The 19,429-nt window shown below is 44.4% G+C and overlaps 2 protein-coding genes across 4 annotated transcripts in view; both read right to left on the bottom strand.

The window, feature by feature from the left end:
- The window catches only part of trit1 (tRNA isopentenyltransferase 1), a 46,799-nt gene extending 34,978 nt beyond the window's left edge, over positions 1 to 11,821 (bottom strand). Inside the window, exon 1 of one of the 2 annotated variants that reach the window (XM_030412936.1) lies at positions 11,572 to 11,821. In XM_030412936.1, coding sequence (XP_030268796.1) covers positions 11,572 to 11,730 — 159 coding nt within the window. In that variant the 5' untranslated portion in view covers positions 11,731 to 11,821. The remainder of the gene's footprint in view (positions 1 to 11,571) is intronic. The other variant, XM_030412935.1, reaches the window with a different exon arrangement.
- A 551-nt stretch (positions 11,822 to 12,372) lies between these two features.
- Positions 12,373 to 19,127, bottom strand: myclb (MYCL proto-oncogene, bHLH transcription factor b). 2 transcript variants are annotated; one of them, XM_030412779.1, is made up of 3 exons: positions 18,829 to 19,127; positions 17,377 to 18,075; positions 12,373 to 15,759 (listed from the first exon to the last, which is right to left on the bottom strand). In XM_030412779.1, the coding sequence occupies exons 2-3, from the start codon at positions 18,029 to 18,031 to the stop codon at positions 14,951 to 14,953; spliced, it is 1,464 nt and encodes a 487-aa protein (XP_030268639.1). In that variant the 5' UTR covers positions 18,032 to 18,075; positions 18,829 to 19,127; the 3' UTR covers positions 12,373 to 14,950. The 2 variants fall into 2 exon arrangements, with proteins under 2 accessions (XP_030268639.1, XP_030268641.1); XM_030412781.1 differs by lacking the exon at positions 18,829 to 19,127 and adding an exon at positions 18,494 to 18,753.
- Between the last annotated feature and the right edge of the window lie 302 nt (positions 19,128 to 19,429).

The raw sequence follows: 19,429 nt of genomic DNA, 5'->3' as shown, positions 1-19,429 counted from the left end.
AACAGACATACTGTAGCTGCAAAAGCTAGCTATATTTTGTCCACAGGCAACAAAATTCACCTGCCAGAACCTTTAAAGCTCACAAATTGGCATGGTATATCTTGTTGATTCAATACATAGCAAAAGTTAAGTTTAAAAATTTACTTTTGTGGCCAGACTCACTAACTTCAAATGTAATTCTGTGCTGGTTTCCCAGGACTTTCACTGTCACGACAAGACTCCAGGATATTCTCCAAGATGCAAACAAGAAGTCCAACACAGAAGCTCTCTAAAAAAACAACTTGACATTTTTTCCGCCCTTTACAGTGAACGAACATGGAGGTTTTACCAACAAACGTAACATTAACTCACACAATCAACTTTCTCCTTATACCTGAACCATGCTAGCCAGTTGTGAACATGCTAATGTTAGCATCATAGTTTCTAGTGCTGTGCTACTTTTTTCTCTGGCAGTATTTTTTCTTGTGATTGTACATCAAAAGAGTTTTACTGAAGAGGGAAACGAGCCCTGTCAGCTCAATGTCTGTCTAGCAAGCTAATTAGCTAAGTCGCTTTACTGAGAAACAAGTTTTGCCATGGTTGGCTAATGTAGCATTTAATCCAACACACTTTCCAGTTACTCTTCTGTGCAAGCTCAGCTCAAATGTTTGTTTAGCAAGCTATTCAGCTAAGTCACAAGAAAAACAATGGGTTGTTTTTTTCCTTCCCTTGGTGTGAAACTGGACATTTTGTCAATGTTCGCTAAAGTAAGATTAAAGCTACTCTATCAAGCTTTTTCGTCAAACCTTTAACATGCTAGCCAGCTCGGAACATGCTAGTTTTAGCATCATTTTTTTTCCCCACGTGCTCCTACTAAGCCATTTTTCAAGCTTTTTGTCTCAGTCCCTAGCAGCGTTATATACAAGTGGATATAGATTCCTCAATTTTGGACTGTATCGGCACTCACGTACCCAAAAAATCAGTACTGTCCGGACGCCTTTCTATAGGCCAACTGTGCAAATTCATGTGTCAAAGTTCACCAAGTCAGTCTGCGACACATTTGCACTGATTTGTTTGACTATCTATACTCATTGCAGCAATAACATTGAAGCGAATTGATTTTGCTGACACATTTTTGTCATTTTAAATGCTGTTAAGTCTTTGATGCGGTGAAAAATCTCTAAAACCTCAGGCTACAATTAAAAACTGAACAAGCCTAAATAGAGTTCTTGTGTATGAACATCCCCACACGTCATCGTACACAAAGAGGAATGATGTTAATCAATTCCACAGAGGTTCACACGTTTTAAACTTTGGGGAATATACATCACTGGTATCGACGTTTGAGACTAGTGCATCCCTATAATTATTCCATGATAAAAGCCGGTTCATCACCAAAGGCCTTGTATATTTATGCTGTAATTTCCATTTCGTGAGTAGTTTTGGCGTCAGTGATCCCATGATGACATAAATTACAGTTCAGTTGCTTTTGTTTAAAAGAAATAAACTAGATAAAAAGACAAAGTGTTGATTGTTTTCATGGAAAGCATTAGCAGGGTCTGTTGTAATCACTCGACTCTGGTCCAGAGAGGAAGAGAGTAGAATTTCGTCCTTAATCTGACCCCTGGACACGTCCGTATACTGTACACATTCAACAGCCAAACTGTAAGCTGCACTGCCTTATTTGTATCACTCTCTCTGAACCGTTTCCCTACACTACACTTACAAGAGAATACCTATCCGCCTTTTTTCTCTTTTTACCCCCTCTCTCCTTCCCCCTCAAGGCAACCAGCCTTCAACAATTTATCCCTCCATCTTCCTCTCCTCTCTGTCTCTCTGTGGGGAATGGCCCAGTAATGCCAGACTAATAAATCATTCATGGCGTTGTTCCCCCCCTCCTCCCCTTCCTCCTCCTCCATCCTGCCATCCTCCTCTCCCTCGCCGCTTTTACTGTAGCGGTGACCGCATCACCACACCCGAACACTGCAATTCACACACAGGCTAACAACAAAAATAAGAGTTGATCGGCCCTCTTTTTTTTGGCCGGCTCCTACACAGGCTCGGGTAGCTTAAAAAGATGCTTCGTAAATCGGGATGTGGGAGGCGGCATCGCCTCAGTTACAATACAAACAGATACGTCAAAGCCCAGACAGGTCATAGCCACACCAGACAGATAGAGAGACAGTGGGAGGGGGAGAGAGAGGGAGAGGGACGGAGAGAGAGAGAGGGAGATACGTGCACAGAGATGGAGGGAGAGAGAGAGAGGGAGTGGAATGAATGACTGCGAGCGAATCAGAGGGATATAACACGTAGCGAAACAGTTTGTGAGAGTGGGATGTGTTAAACGCGTAGATAAGCAGTTGTGTGTCGGCTCATGTGTGGGTCTGTGCAGTGGAACCTCTGGGCTATAGCAAGTGTAACCTTTAAAAGAATAAGTGCCCCTCGCAGCGGTCAAATCAGTTGGCTACACGACCATCATGCCTCTAAATTTACGACTTAAAAAAGGCACATGAGCTCTTGGTGTTCTTAGTGAGAAAGACCTCCTTCTTTCTATTTTTATGGGGGCTATAAGGGCCAAGATGACACATGACAGCTTCCCCGCTGCTCAGGCCCATTACTCACATTCAACTGAAAACCACAAGCCTGACAAATTGTCTTCCTTTGTCGCAATTTTCACTGCCCATTTGGTCTTTGGCAGAAAGCGGCAGCTCCCTCTTTCATACATGCATAAAGCAAAGGGTCAGCGGCCACCAGCGCTCCCAATAGTCCCACAAACTCGAGTACTGGTGCATGCATGTGCATGACCTGTTAAATTGCCCCTTTGGACCTCCGATGGCCCTTCCGCATGATACCCCACAGCCACGCCTGCAAACGAACTCAAACACCTCTTCTTCTTTCTTTTTTTTAAACACCCTGATGTGAAACCATTTATTTTGTGGTCACAATGTGTTATTAGTTAATGCGTTGAGCAGGTGGCTGGGAGTAAGCATGAGAAATCTGCTCTTGCACAAAAAGTCCCAACATGTGCTTTGCGTTGACTAATTCAACTCCTGGATGTCATACTGGAGGTTTAGTGGGATATACTCATAATTTCAGCAGCGTTTTCTTTACTAATTTACTGATTTCGTTTTAGTAATCTCTCTTTTTTGGTCAAAGTTCAGTAAAAGTAACAAAGCAGCAAAAAAAAAAAAAAACACTCTACCTTTCTGGTGTGTTCAGGTGTTCCTGGGAAACTGAAATATCCAAGACTTTAATGTTGTTTGTACACTTTTCACTTTGCGTGTTGCAAGAGTCAAATTTGTTATGAGTGCACAGTGTAATAACAAAAAAAACAACGGGGATGCTGGAAGTTAGTCACAGCTGGGGATGCTGAGAGGTCGGTCATAATGACATCATGGTGGTGGTGCACAACATTAATGTTTTTTGTCTTAATTTGAATGGCCTGGATAACTTTAAGTAAATGGTTACTTACAACTACTTGAGAAGTTTTGCACTACAGAAGACGACAAACTTCAACACCAACACATTATAGGTCAGAAACTACAGTCAACAACAGCAAGGAGATGAAGAGGGAGTCCCTCAATAAATCGCTCAATTGTGAGCGATGTTGAGACAGGAGAAACTTTATCAACTAGGTGAAACACTGACTGTGAGAATTTCTTAATTATGTGGGCCTTCTTGGAAATTTGGCATATATTATACATGAATCCATTTATTTTTCGTGTAAAAAATTGATGCGTTTCCTGCGTATGGAGCAGAAAGTGAGATTCAAACACACATAATAATTCGGGGGGCTTCAGCCTTATTTCTTGTGTCGACAAAAAACAAAGTTTATCAGTTTGAACATTAGAAGACAAGAAGACAAAGACAAGTAAACCTTTTTTTGTATTGTCATCGATTGGATATAGGTTTGAAAGACTTTGAAAATCATTGCCATCTGTTTTACACAGAGTCCTAACATTTCCGAATGATGATCGTACACTACACAAGGCAAAACTAAAACTTTCAACCCCTATTCAGAGTCCCAATGAATCATATCAGCTTTATTGGAACTGCATTGTATTGCATCATGAAGCACCTGCTGTTTTAAGTGCACAGAAACTTCAGAAAGGTCTTTTCAGCTCATTCAAACCTCTAAGTAATAGCTACAGAGCGCAGTAAGCGACAGACAAGACGATGAGTGAAAACATGGACAGCCTGCACGCTGGCAGTGGTCCAGCAGCAGCCAATATCCTTAATGTGAAGAGTGCGACAGGGAACTCCAGCGTATCGTTCACTGATGTGATGTGCAGCAGAGCGTAAACAAGACAGCGTCTGAACGATGATCAGAGCTCAGAGTAAACTGGTCTAATGTTTCAGTCTGAGCGCTCCTCACATGAATCACCTCTGAAGTGCACTCACTCTATCAGCTTACTGTCACTGCCCATCTCAAATGTTTCTTATTACCAATAATGCCTCGCAGAGCGCCGTCAGTAGGCAGAGCCTGGATGAATCGTCCTCTCCCCTGAGGTGACACTTGATTAACAAATGTCTTTCCATTACAGCTCATCAGAAGCCTGATTCAACCAATTAAACCTGACAACTTGTGCATATCAAAAAACAATCGGCGCAACAGGAACTTGTGACCTTGACTTGGTGTCATCACTTACATAAATGTATTTCTCAAGTTTTTCCGCTGTGGTTTAAAAGTTTCATCTGCTCTAGCTTTAAAGTGAAACTCTCGCCAAAAAGCAACCGAGGCTTTATTTGGGGTTGAATACAAGTCAAACCTTCGTGTAAAAGCATAATTACGACGAAAGAGGCAAGATTTACCATAGTTTCAGTTTTGGGCACGTTAATTTTGAACGGGAGAGCATGGGGCATGACACGCTAGCATCAAAATCGCTATTTTTAGAACACTAAGAAGGCTCGACACAACATGAAACTTTGCTCGTAGCATCACCAGGGTCTCTACTCATGAACAAGAGCACTGAGAACATTGTGTACGCAGAGTTTATGAAAAAGAAGGTTTTTGAACTACTCACGTTAGCTGCTGCATCTCCTGCGCGTCGTCGTCATGGCAGGCAAGTGTTGATCCCCAAGTGCAAGAGTTTCGCTTTAAAGTAGGGATCGACCAATAGGGCTTTTTCAGGGAAAGTACAGATTACTGGTAATCAAGGAGACTGATAACAGATTTATGCAACTGATAAACATTTGCATAATAAAATGAAAAATGTTAGCTTTCAACTTTTAGGATAACAAAGTGCAGGGCTCCAGGGTCACCGGTGTGCCTAATATTTAGCAGTTTGTTTTATGCCTCTATTGTCATTTCTTGCTGTGTGTGCTGTGATTTAAATTAAGAAAAACATTTATTTGCACCTTTATTCCTTTTCACAGTCATTGATATGAAGTGAGAAGACTAAATTAACGTGTATTATAAGTTGCACCTTAATTATGTGTTGGTGCACCTAAATGAAAAAGTTAGCCACACCAGTAGAAAAAAAAATGTCTCCATTTCCTGGAACATTATACTACATTCTTTATAATAGTACTTTTATCCCCACTGTATTTTTTTATAACTTTAGTAAATGTTACTTTAAAAATTCAGATGAATAGGCTCCTTGTAATAATAACATTATTTGGTAATGGAGGAAAAGTAACACATTTTTTAAATTAATTTACTGGATGTCTGACGAAAACAACAGTTTCTGATCATTGGAAAAATGCTAGACATCTGATCAGATAATCAAACATATCAAGAAGCCCATCGCCATTAAACACTCAAAGATCTTTCTCTAAAGTAGCCCATGGATACAGGTTACCAGTGTAACTAATATAACTACCCAATTTCCACCAAAGTACTTTTAGTACTTTAGTTCAAAGTACTTTTGAACCTGTTAACAAGGGCTTCATGTGTAACCTCTTTCAAATTTCCAGCAGTTGGGAAACAACAAAGGAGGCCGGTCTAAAGTCTTGAGTAACTGCTGCATTTATTAACTGACACGCTGCGACCTTCATTCTACATAACTGCCTGACTGACAACATACATGCCTCTAACCTTTATTCCTCTGCTCCGCTCACATTCTGTGGTTGATTATTACAACATGGGAACAAGCTTTGCTTTAGAAAAAGCTGCAGTCAGCAGAACAAAAGACCGCTGATAAAAACAGGTGATTGGGAACATTAGAGCGCAGATGATGAAGCGCTTTAGCCGTTCCAGCGGACAAATCACATGTCTACAGTGTGTTAACTTCACATTGTGCTAGGTACCTCAAAAATGACAAAAACAGGATGGCACGGTGTGGCTGGTGTGGTACCCCCCGCAACTTTAAATGATGGAAAAGCAAAAATAACCATTTGTTCATGTAACACACTGAACTGAACGGGACTGCTAGATGGAAACAAAGCTTGTGAGAGCTCAAACTTGGATCATTGAAATGATCACTTGATTTTTAACAGCAGAATTAAAGCCTCTCAGCACCACTTTAAAGGTGCATTATGTAAGAGTTTTTATGAAACATTCAAAAACTAAAATCAAATTGAATCAAAATGTGAAGAAATGACAGTTTTGACGTTATCTCGGTAGTAATACGTGTGTTGTGTTGCATTAAGATATGATAGTCCAACAGTAAACAACACCAACACCAGCAGAGTCAGCTGCACAGGCAGAATGGATAAATAAGCTTATAAGCTAACAGCAGCTACAGATCGCAGCATTTGGTGACTATTGTAATGATATGCTCCCCCCTTATTGTTTATAGTATTATTTTGACAGGTGGCCAATTCTTATACATAGCTCCTTTAATGCTTAACAGCATGATAAACAGCTAAATAAACAGACAAAATGAAGAAACCAGATTTCTTTTACAGGAGACTTCTGTTTTTTTGCTTTTGTCCTTTCCTTCAGTGTGTTATATCGGTTCTTGTACATGTAAAAGTTCTTGAAAGTTAAAAAGGTCCAAGTCTGTGCCAAGGGATGGTCATCTATCCCGCAGAAAACACTGTTCCTTAAATGCCTCGTCAGTCGTCCCGCCTTTAATTCTGTTACTTTGTGACATCACACTAAGTCACCCTGTCACGCATTTGCATAATTCCGGCCTAGTAGGAAGTTTGGCACATGAGAATTGATTTAGCACAGCCGCTCTGTTGTTGTTCGATGTGCTGGCTCAGGCATGTGTGGGTTGACCAATCAGAGCAGACTGGGTATTCAGGAGGGGGGCTTTAAGGGACAGGAGCTAAAACAGAGTGTGTCAGACAGAGGGGGAATACAGAGCTGCAGCACTGGATGGTATGAGCAAACTGATGCCTTTTCTTTAACATACAGCATAAACATATTATAGTAAGAACCCAAAATAAAAGTATGAACATAATATATCTCATTTAAAAACTTAAACTAGAAAGGGAGCCGGGGGAAATTAAGTTAAAAAAGAACAAAACAGTTGAGTTAAACATAGCGAAGCATATAATGTACTGTACTTCTAATTCAGTTCAGGATTCATCTAATTGTGAATATGGTGCACAGTATCCTCTAACTGTGTTAAATAAAAGAACCTGGCTAATGACTGGCTAATTTAAGACTTTTCACACTCGCAAGATCCCCAGGGAAACCATTTATATAGGTATATAGGTGACGTGATAATATAGGTACAGTGCGGACTAAAATCACACTCGTGCATTTTCCCATAATTCCAGCTTCAAGGGAGCGAGAGGGGATTTTTGCTGAAGGACCCCCGCTGGTCCCTGAACCCCCTTTTTGGGAACCACGGTTTTACACTACTTGGCAGCGCCTCATTCACTGACAGTACAGCCGAGCACTTGTGTGTGTGCCATAGATAGCATGTTCATTTAATGAGTGAATAATATCCCCCTGCATGTCCAATGAACTGTGGGGTCGGGGGCATGGGCCACGGGCAGGAGAGGGAGGGGGTGTTCATGATAACACAATAGGAGTGTTAGGGAGTGTGGGAACCAATTCTCCCCGGGACAATAGACACTTCCCAGTGGCCACAGCGTGCCCATTCACTATCAGCTGCTGGGCCGGCGTAGAACGGCGCTGAATATGCACCAGCTCAGCACAATGCTGCTTTCTCCCAAACAAGACCAGACTGTTTCCTATCCCAAAGACAACACAGGCCAGCTCTAGCCTATACACAGCCTCATTCTCACATAAGCAGTCTCTCTCTCACTCACTCTCTCACTCCATGTCTGCACGTCTCTCTCTCACTTTCCCTCGCTGTCACACACACACACACACACACACACACCAACAAGGCCAGGGATTGTGGAGATGCCGTGCCGTAACTAGGCCACTGTTTCTCTCCACCAGGGCTGCTGGTCGCTGAGATATTCTGGGCTGAGATGTTATTAGCGTAACCCAGTTTACCCAGTTCCAGGTGATTGGTGGGAGAAAAGCTCCCTGCTGAGACACACACACTCTCAAGGACAATGAGTCTGAAAGCATGGGGTGAGAAAAGGTGGTGCTGAGGCGGGAGGAAGGTGACGAGAGAGTGAGCACGGTGTGATTGCGTCTTTTAAAGGTGATGTCAGGGGAACCACTACTGGACACAGGACACAGATTTGGACAGAGTGGAGAGTGTGTGTTTGTGTGTTTTTGTATGGAATGTTGACATGTTGACATGACATTTCAACACACTGATCTGTCATCATACAGATCTTACAGCTTATCATATAAACATTTAACTATTTCCTATTGAACATAATTGCTTATACGGTGACTGGGTTGGCTATAAAACGTAATGTCAGAGGAATGAAATGACTCAATAAATATTTTTATGACAACATCAGTATTACAGCAGACTGATCTCCATTCATTGTTACTTTGCCTTAATTAGCCCAGAGCTGTGCCACGCTGCGTTACAGCGTCGAAACAAACTGCTCCTGCAATATCACCTTTTAACTACACCTGACAGTTAATATGCAGCTTAAATATATCTAATATCTAATGATCACCCTACCATTTATTTCTTAGGGAAGTTTACATTTATTTTGAAGTTGCTGGAACTTTCAGAATATGGAAATAATCAGTGTTGATAAAAGTAACCACAAGTCATACTTGAGCAAAAGTAAAGATATCATGTCAAAATATTAATATGGTAAAAGTTAAAGTCACCCATATGAATAGTATTTGAGTAAAAGTCTTGAAGTATCTGATATTAAATGCACTCAAAAGTACAAGCAAATGACAATTATGCATATGTTTACATGTATGCATACACTGTATACTGCGGCTCAACTGATTACCCTTCTGTCTGGTTATTCAGCATTTCTCTGATAATCGAATCAGTGTTTGTTTTTGTTCTTTAAAATTTGATTGCCGATAAAAATTAATTAATTAAATTTTATCTTGCACTACAATTACTCTGCTTATTTATACACTTTTATACATTTTGTATATTACTTTTTTCTATTGCTACTTAATATGTCTAGGTTGTTCCTCTTATTTCTTGTGTTGTTATTGTCTCTGTGTATAATGCTGCTGCTACACCGGAATTTCCCAGCTTGGGATCAATAAAGTCTATCTATCTATCTATCTATCTATCTATCTATCTATCTATCTTAAATAATGTTTTGATTTGGCTGTGAGGCAGCAGGCAGTCCTTAAAGTAACTTGTAACTAATGTTGTAAGATAAATGCTGTGGTGTAAAAAAGTACATTTGACTCCAAAATATATTGGAGCAGATGTATAATCATCATTTGGAATCATGTCCAAATAATCATCATTAGTGGACCTAAAAGTCACACAAGATCCACTCGCCACTGACGACTCCCCTCCCCTCACATCCTAAACCGCGTTGTCATCTCTGACCGAACCCTCTCCTTCGGGGAACATGTAAAACACATCACCAAAACAGCCTTTTTTCAACTCAGATACATTGCTCGCCTCTGTCCATCGCTCTCCTTCACAGCTGCAAAAACTCATCCTCGCATCCATCACTTCCAGACTGGATTACTGCAACAGTGTCCTCTATGGTTCATCATCCACGATACACATAAAACCCACTCCCGGACCACGTCACCCCCGTCCTTCAGAACCTCCACTGGCTCTCTGTCCCTCAGCGAATCCACTTCAAACCTCTCCGCGTCACCTACAAACCCGTCAACGACCGGGCTCCTGGCTCAGCTCCCCATTACGGCACACTCCCACCCGCATCATCCCACATTCAACGTATCCCTCAAAACACACCTCTTTAAAACAGCCTACCACTTTAAACCCCCTCTTTTGATATGTCCCTTTATGTGTTTTTGTTTTGCTGGTTTCTTTTGTGAAGCGTCTATGGGTATTTTGAAAAGCACTACATAAGTTAAATGAATTATTATCAGTGTTAAGTATAAAGTTGTAAATACTCATGGAAAGTACAAGTACGTCAAAAGTGTACTTGGGTACAGCACTTGAGTAAATGTGCTTAGTTAACTTACCATCACTGGAAATCATTTTGAATGCATCCTCACTGAACCGTCTTGGATATCTGTCTCTGTAAAGTATGTAAACTGTATTTCATGTTGCTAACACTCTTAGCTGCAGACACTGAAAAGGCCTGAAATCCATTCATTAAAGTGCAATTTTTATTTTCGTTAATAATGATCATTCATCGGTCACTAAACACTTTGTAGTTACCAACTTGCGTGTAGCTTATATGTGTGCACCTGTTATCTTTATGTTGCATGCTAAACTTACAGACAGTGGATGTTTAGAATGTGCACAGCATCTTAATTGTAGTTTTTTTTTTTATCTATACTATGAATCCAGTCAGGTACTTCATTTTGCTGCTTCGGCGAGTCAGTTTCAAGTTTACATTTTCTTAACGTTTCCTTATCTAATCTTATTTATGACGGTATAACTGCACTAACTTGTGTTGTGATTTCACACCAAACTAAACTGTCACAATCATCTAATTAAACTGTTTACACCTCATTACTTCACTTGCTCTTAATACAAACATGCTTGTCATCAGATGCCAGGTGCCATAAGCTACCTGTTGAATGAATGACAGAGAGGAGGAACAGCTACAGCTTCCATCTGTAAACTGCTGTCAGTTGTGTCACCTTCACTTCCTGTGTGTTTTGTTAAAGACATAAAGTAGTGCTTTGACTTTCCTTTAAATGACGTCAGTGTGTTTATTGGCTCCTCTGAGGACAGGCGGCCCGGGCTCGGTGTATTTAAGAGCTTGTTTGTGATGTGTCATGTTTTCTCCAGCTGCTGCTCAGTCCTGCAGACAGATGCTAATGCGGACCGGACACATGTTCGACACGGTCTCCTCTGCTGCCGGCATGTGTGAGGTGAGCTTCGGTCTGAGATACGGCTCGGAACAGACGTTTATCTCTGAATGTTAGAGCAGAGGATTGGTTATTTCTCAGCTTTGCAGACATTTTCACACTCGCGCGGTTAAGCTAACTGCTATCCTGCGCAGCGACTGTTAGCTTAACACAAACGCCACATTCAGAGTAACAGTAAGTGGCAGTCTGCTAGCTTACGTTTATATCTGCGTGTATTTAGTTGAGCAGCAGATGTTTTTATTCTGCTTTAACTCGAGCACTATGGCTGCCATGTCAAGGACTCCCTGAGCATTTCCTCGTCTTAACAGCCGCCTTACCTGCATGGAGTCGGCGCTTATGATTTCTCCACGAAGCCGTCTTCCGAGCTCGATCGCCAGCTTGGACTTTCCGGTGCCGGTAGCTCCCAAAATCACTACCAACGACGGGACCATCGCACTCCGCAAGGCACCCTGCACGCTTCGAACGGACGCCGCCATGATGCCGCTGCCTCGGCGCCCCAGCTGACGGCGGCGCGCATGCGCAGTGGGCGCACAGATGAGAGGTGGGCTCTGGTTACCAGGCAACAGGCTACCGTTTCTGTGGCAACATTGATTGATAGGGGATCACGTGGAGGGTTTTAAATCTTGGTAGACTGAATAAATGTAATTATTTTATCATTTTAAACTTACTGTTGTAAATTAAACAATTTGATTGGTCACTGCAGTGTCATTAAACTGGTTTCAGACCAGTTCAGATAAAACACACCCCAGTTAATAAGGCGTCTGAACAGACCTGTCTCTCCTTCAGCGGGTTGATGTCATTTACAGTGTTTATAAAATGCCTTTACAGGAAGGATGGTTGGAATGGTTTCTGTGGAAACTGTCTGCAGCAGTGAGCAAAGATGGGTGTTGCTATGGCAAAAGATGCCCGGATGGGTTACCTTGGAGACAGCTCAGAACAAATGGTGGAGGGGGGGAGGGGGCGATGTGTGCGCACTCATACAGGTGGTTTTAATGGAAAACAATGTGGAGAACAATAGTGCTCAGATAGACGACAGGATACACCTGATAGAAGGCTGAATGATTGTGATTCTTCTCATGTGTGCGCAACAGAGACAAACAGACGAGGCCAACAGGTCGTTTATGATGTCAAACCATGAATTTATTATTTTTCTGACTTACTCTTCATACATAGAGGCTTATGAGGTACAGAAAAAAACAAAGTGCTGAGACAAGGCTCCAAAATCACCATAGTTGAACTCCAAAACTAAGAAAGCAACGTCCACTGCTACCATGACTGTGCCAACTGCAGAGACAAGTCAAACAAATAAAAAAAAAAAAATGTGCTGTGGCTGCACCCTGTTGAGAGAAAAAGAAAATCAGGGCTGTAGTGGTGGTTTGTGCTGAAATGAGCAGTTATGATATTACAGCCAATTTAGAAGGAGGAAGAGGGGAAAAGGGAAACATTCGAAAAACATTCTCTAGATTGTTCCTCAGATTAAATATTCCCTTTCTGTCTGTGTGTGTCTGTCGTGACGTTATTCATACAGCATACTACAGCAGGGGGTGTTTTCCTCAAGCACGCTGGCCCCATCGAAAGAGCAACACACTGCTTGGGGAGTTTCCTGAGAGCTGGCAAGAGCAGGGCATGCTACTCGTCATGATCCGAGTCATTTACAGTACTAGATCCAGGGCTACAGTGTTCTCCGTTGCATGGCTTGTAATGGGAGAGGAGGGAGCGCAAGACTTGCAAAAGAAATAAAAATAAAGCAGCGAGAAAGCAGTAACATTAAAGTCACTAAAGGCTACACACAGCCAGAAGTTTAATCAGCAGAGCCTCTTAAGTCCACCCTATCCTCCTCCTCCTCCTCCTCCTCTTCACCACCAGATTTAAAAGAGTGCTACAGCTCCAGCGACTGGATTGAACACAGGAGCGTTCAGGTGCTTTCCACTCGACGGAGAGAAAGCAAAGTGTACCTGCCAATTTTCAGCACATAACCACCAATAAGGCCCTGCCAGCTGCAATAACAAAAACAGTCATTAGCTCACACTGAAACACAACTCGGTAGGAAAATATAGTATAAAACTTTTTGTCGACTCTTGACTTGTACAAATAAAGAAACCCCAGAGACAGAAAAAGTAATGAGCGGTTGAGAACACAAGTAGGCATTGCAGAAAAAAGAAAAAAAAGGAGGTGGTGACAAAGTGGCTAGTGTGATCAATGTTCAGTAAGTGTTTTATTTTGACTCTTTTATAATCATTTTATTAACAAAAATAGAAGCTTTGAGTTATCTTTGAAAAGCCAGCAAGCTCGGCCCCGGTTTAGGACTCGGGGGGCCTGATGAAGTCTAGGATGAGTATAGTAGACAGCTCTGGTTTTGGTTTGGAAGGGACTGTACAGTAAGGGTACTATATACATAACATCCAACAGGATAGTCTACATACATTGAAAGGCTTCTATAGGCATTACATCAAATGCAAAAAAACAAAAACGAAACAAAATTACAAATATTATCAGACAGCAAGATGAAAGAAATGTACAGTTGGAACTCTGTGGACTTCATCTCCAAGCAAAAGTTGGCATTTTTCACGTTGCTTGAACATACAGATTAAATATAAGCCATTCGTCTTCTGGTTGATAATTTGAAGCCACCATTCACCTTTTGGCTCGTCTCCATGGCACAAACAATAATTAAGCTCTCTCATAGTGTTTTTTTTGCAGAATTTAATTGAGTTTCAAACAATGCCTGCATGGCAACATTTTTTTTTTTTTTTTCCTCTCCTCTCATCGTCTCAAAATAATGCTACAAAACAGGCCGTCACTGTGGGCATGGTGCTGCTGTCGAAACATCTGTGATGCAAGACGGAAACGGTGAGGTTATGAATGGAAACCTGCAGGCACAGAAGTAAGGACTTAACCTGAGCTAGTCCAGGAGGCGCAGAACCCATCGTAGCCTTCCAGTGTTTCACGGCTCAGTGCGGTCCCCCTACAGCCCCCTTGCATTCCCATTATCAGCTATACGCGTCTACTGCTGACGAGGCAAAAGAGTGAAGAAAAAGAACGTGGAGGGAAGAGGTCAGATGCTACGGAGAATGGGAGAAAAATGAAAAAGGGGAAAGGACACAGCAGAAAAAAAAAAAAGGCACAACTTGATCACAAAATGCACAAGTTGTAAGCCAAGGACTAAGGAGCAGTGGCCTGTGGAGAAGCTGTAATTTGAAGGAGACTTTACAGAGAAACTTCAGGGGGCTCTTTAGCCTGATAGAAAGTGGAGACATCACTGCTGTGCGAGCACACTGAGCCTAATTGATATCAAGGAGACGCCTGACCAGACCATGCAGCAGTTAAACAGCCCAGTTGTAGCAGGTTTTCAACAAGAAGCTGCTGCGTACACAACAAGCGTCTTAGTAGCAAGCAACAGTGTTTAGCAAGAGGAATTTTAACAGTTTGACAAACCTATATTGAGTAACCATGGACATGTTAATCTGCCCCGTACGATGCCTCGTATGATCGGTCCCTAGCTCGCTGTCCTGTCCCGCTAACGGCTTCGTCAATCACTCAGAAGCTAATGTGCAAACCACAAAAGTAATAAACAAAAAGAAAAATCCACCCGCACTATTCCAACGTGACCAATCCAAAGTGAACATTAGTGTCTTTTCTCCTTCATTTAGTCCCTGTTCAGTTCTGTGAGTGTGTGATGACCGCCGACCCCGCCGCTCAGGATCGTTTGAGGTGCGCCAGCCTCTGCAGCAACTGCAGCTGCCGGGCTTTCAGCTGCTTCCTCTCCTGAGCCTTCTGCCTCTCGTTGGTGTGCAGCTGCTGCAGGTACTCCGTGGCTCGCGTCAGGATTGCCACCTTCGGCGTCTTGGGGCAGTCCGCCAAGCCCGGGATCTCGTCCCGCAGCGACAGGAAGCGCGAGCGCAGGTCGTTCCTCCGCTTGCGCTCGAGGAAGTTGTGCGCCTTGCGTTTGTCTGTGTCCTCGCAGTCGGAGGACTGGGGGCTGGAGAAATGGGAGAGGAAGTTGGCCTTTGAGGGAGAGCTTTGGGGATGGGAGCTCGAGGAAGAGGAGGAGGAAGAGGAGGAGGAGGAGGAGGGAGGAGACGAAGGTGACGTGGAGGAGGTAGGAGATGAAGCGCTGAGGTTGGGGGACTCCGACCTGACTCCAGCCACGGTCGAGTAAGACCTCCTGCTGTCTAAGTTCTGAGGGGCGTGGCCGGGCCGAGGCTGGTAGTGATGAGAGTTCTGGTGCAGCTGGGCGGCCTGGGTGAAGGCCTCCTGCCGGACCCTCTTGCGAGGCGGCTCAACCGGTGGGGGGAGTGTGTCCGGGGAGGGCGCGGCGTAGTTGTGCTGCTGCTGGTGGATGGAAATGTGGAACCGCTTCATGCCGGGGTCGAGGGGGTCGGCCCGCACCGTTATGGTCACCGGCTTACGGGTGTTGACCAGTCGTCGAGGTTTGCGTTGCTGCTTGTGCTCCACCGTCACCACGTCGATCTCCTCTTCGTCGTCATCTTTGTCGTCGTCATCGTCTGAAAAGGGAAAGAGGGAAGCTCGGTAAGATAAACACAGAAAACCTGGTGATGATACAGGCGGCTCCTAAAGATGGGAAGATGAGTCACACCAGGAGCCACCTGACCGGACACACTCACCTGCCTCATAAACCAATTAAACGGAAAAAAAAAAGGAAATCTACATGATCTCACACACTCACACACACACATTCCCTATCTCTCCCTCACTCAGTGGTGATTCACTGCATTAGGTCAGCTCCCTGAGTGGAAACTGGCCGTCTTCCCTCATGAGATCCCAGTGAGGATGAGAGGCAGAGACGGGTTAGGTGCAACTCCTCGACGTGCTAAAATGAGCCGAGCGGATATCCAACGCTGCGCACGTTTAAAAAACCGTTTGCCGCCTTATTTACTGGAGTGGATGCGCGGCATTAAACAAGAGGGGAGGTGTCGTCGACTTGATTCCTGCCAACTGACGGAGGCTCCTGGGAGATTTTTCACTGCTCGTGTAAATTGAAACGCACATTAGTTATTGCACCTCCGTGTATGTGACTGCTCGGAAATCACTGATCTCTACATAAAAGCGGAGGTGAACAAAGAGCTTTGGAGAAAGAGGGTACCAACAGCATTTATAAGATAAAAGATGAAATCTCATACGACAGAAATTCCCTCAAATAGCCCTATAATTGCTCTTTATTGGATCTTAAGAATAGATTTATGTCCTGTAATCGTTCATTCTCGTCCTCTTTTGAGCGCAAAATTATCCCCTGAAACGGTGTGAAACGCCACTTCGCAACTCAAAAGAATTCTGTGGGCCTAGCTGACCTCCTAAATGGCTAATCCCGCTCTATTCACGGCCCGGGCTGGCTCGGACCAAATCCACCCACTGACACAATTGGCGCTGGGGCCTGTTGAGTGGAGGAATGCAGCAACAAGTTCCCTTTGTGACATTCCACACACCATTATGCATGGTCCGAGCTCGGCATCACATGGCCGCCCTACATACCAGCCTCGATCGTATGTGGCGAAAATGGAAAGAGTGGCTCTGGAATCAAGCCAGGGGGGGGATTTTTCTTATTTATATATTATTGCTGAGGGATGATTTTCCTCCCCTCCTTGTTATATAAAAGTTCCAATAAAAACGATAAGAATAGTGAGTGCTCTCATTGAATTTGTGTCAAATGTGAGGCAGCGAGTGCAGCGAGGATATTGTTATCATAAGTCAGACTGGAGGAACAGGCAGAGGGAGCAGCTGGTCTGCTGGAGCCCGGCCAAGCAGCAGATGTTTGGATGGGCGTGTCGCTCTCTGGGCTTCAAGCATGTGTTGCATGCACCAAGGTAACGCACTGCAGTAATCATGCCACTGACAGATAGCCGCCGATTAAAGCAACAATATGAACAATATGAAAGAAGGGAATGTGACTTATAAAAAGGTCAAACATGTCTGAGAAAGTGCCTGCATGACATGTGTCAGAGAGATCTGTGTGATTAAATTAAAGGAATATTAGCCTACTTGAGAACTTACTACACACTGATGACACACAGGCTCACTTCACCACAGTCACGCCAGAAGTCAACCAGGAGCCACTACAGAAAGTCGTCTCTGTCAGATATGCTGAAGACAAACGTGTTACTGACCTGATGAGTCGGTGTGAGACTCCGAACCGGACGACACTTGCTTCTTGCATCCACCGGTTAACGGGAAAGTGAGCACCGCAGCCGGGTCCACACAATCCGCCGCCAGCCCGCTGAGAACCGACGCGTCGGCGGGCGCACTGAGCGCTCGCCCCGGGGACGGACCGGCAGAGCCGGCTGCGACTTTGGCAGCGGCCCCCGTCCCGGGACAGGAGGTGCAGCGCTCCCCTACAACTCTCTCCAGCTGCTGTCCGGCCGAGAAGCCGCTCCACATGCAGTCCTGGATGATGATGGAGCTCAGGTTCCCGAAGGACTCATTAGCCGTGGTGAGCTTACACGGCAGGTCCTGCTGCTGCTGCTGCTGTTGTTGTTGTTGTTCGTCCTCCTGTCCTAAGAACTGAGACACCCACTCCAGCTTGTCCCCGAGGGACGGGTACAGCAGCCCGACCCTGCCCGACCCTTCCACCGCCCGGATAGGCGACATGGGCGGGGTCGGTACCAGCTCGAATTTCTTCCATATGTCCTCGCTGGGCGCAGTGGACTTGAAGAAATCCTCGTCCGGGTCGTGGTGGTCGTCGTAGAAATAATGTTGGTAGTGGTCGAGATGGTCCATGTCCCAGTTTTCATAACGAGGCGCGGTGGAGCTAATGCCCGGCATGGGGGCTGCAGGCGCGGGGGTGAATCACTCCCTGTTCCCTCTGTCTGCGGAGAGACACAGAGCCAACAGTTGGATGAGAACTGAGCCTCATTCTCATCAAAATAATCACAGCCCTGTCCGGAGACACGGTGTTGCACAATGCAGCTATCTGGGATGAATCCTGCCGGTTTTATTATATTGTTTGTTTAAAAAAAAAAAACTGGAAATACGACCGGGATAAATAAGCGCCTGTATCAGGACGCGATGTGCCAATTAAGACGGAAACAGCCATTAAAGGGTTAATGAGCAGCACTGAGACTCCGACTATGAGTTGAAATACAAAAGTCTCAGAAAGTTAAAGTTAAACTGCTGCGTGTTTGCAGCGGAGAAGTTCAAGTTTCGCAACAGTGTTTCATTACATAACACTGTTTTAGTAGTATACAGTGACGGACAGAGGAGAGGAAGGGGAGGGCTTCTATTTACCGCTGACTGCTCTGCACGAAATCAAATTAGATTGAAATAGATTAATTGGATAGACAGGTACCCGTCCTGCCTGCCAATGAGCCTTGTCAGACCGGGGAGTCGCATGTAAAGTGGTTTACGTGACTCCTCCTCGGTTCAACTCCTTATCAAGCTCAAACAATTCAGCTGCGACTGGGAGAGAAAGAGGTGGGGGGAAAAAACGCCTCCATCAGTTAATTGAGCAGCAGACGCGCTGGAAAAGCTGCGAAAACATAACTTGGTGTTACCTGTACCACCCCCCCTGCCTCCGCTCCCGTGTGTGTCAGTCACCATGTGTGACCGGAGAGAGTCTTTACCTGGTGTCGAGAGTGAACAACCCTCCTGCGTCTTCATAGATCCGCCGTGCGCAATTTTTAAGTGTCCCCAAAAAAAAAAAAAAAGAAGAAGCAGCAGAGAAAAGGCGCACGGTGACTCCGGCTCAGTTCTGGATCCGTCCTCTCTCTCTGTGGTTCGGCTCGGTGTGTTTCCTCGGGTTGTAAACAGTCGCGGGGGGTGAATGAGTCCGTTCGGTCGCAGTCCCGCCGCGCGCAGGGCTGGATAGGCTCTCGCTGTGGTCACTTTTCTTTGCCGACTACTGCACTATATGATCCGGGGGAAGGAGAGTTGGCTATTATGCATAATAGGCGGGTCGTAGTAGGAGAGCCACGCCTGCGGTTTAAAGGCGCAGTGCACTCAAAACACACATACACACGTATGGATGCGCCGCAGAGGGGACGTTATGAGAGCGAGAGGTTATGTGACAGTGATTTCATAAGGCGGCTCTGCTTTTGCAACAAAACCAGCCAGACCTGATGGTGAGGTGTGTGCCCGCACATTAAGGTTAAGGTTAAGGTTAAGGTTAAGGTAAACTTTAAAGTTAACCGTGTGTGTGTCTCCTTTCAACATCTATTTCAGACT

Source organism: Sparus aurata, chromosome 3 (genome assembly GCF_900880675.1).
Source record: "Sparus aurata chromosome 3, fSpaAur1.1, whole genome shotgun sequence".
NCBI classification, from domain to species: domain Eukaryota; kingdom Metazoa; phylum Chordata; class Actinopteri; order Spariformes; family Sparidae; genus Sparus; species Sparus aurata.
The sequence above is the reverse complement of the archived record's forward strand: the minus strand, read 5'-3'. Positions and strand labels throughout refer to the sequence as shown.

Bases quoted from the DNA above. Each gene is read 5' to 3' on its own strand.
- myclb (XM_030412779.1), bottom strand. From the start codon at position 18,031: ATGCCGGGCATTAGCTCCACCGCGCCTCGTTATGAAAACTGGGACATG. The intron at 15,760-17,376 runs GTCAGTAACACG...TTCCCTTTTCAG, and splicing joins GTCTCACACCGACTCATCAG to ACGATGACGACGACAAAGAT.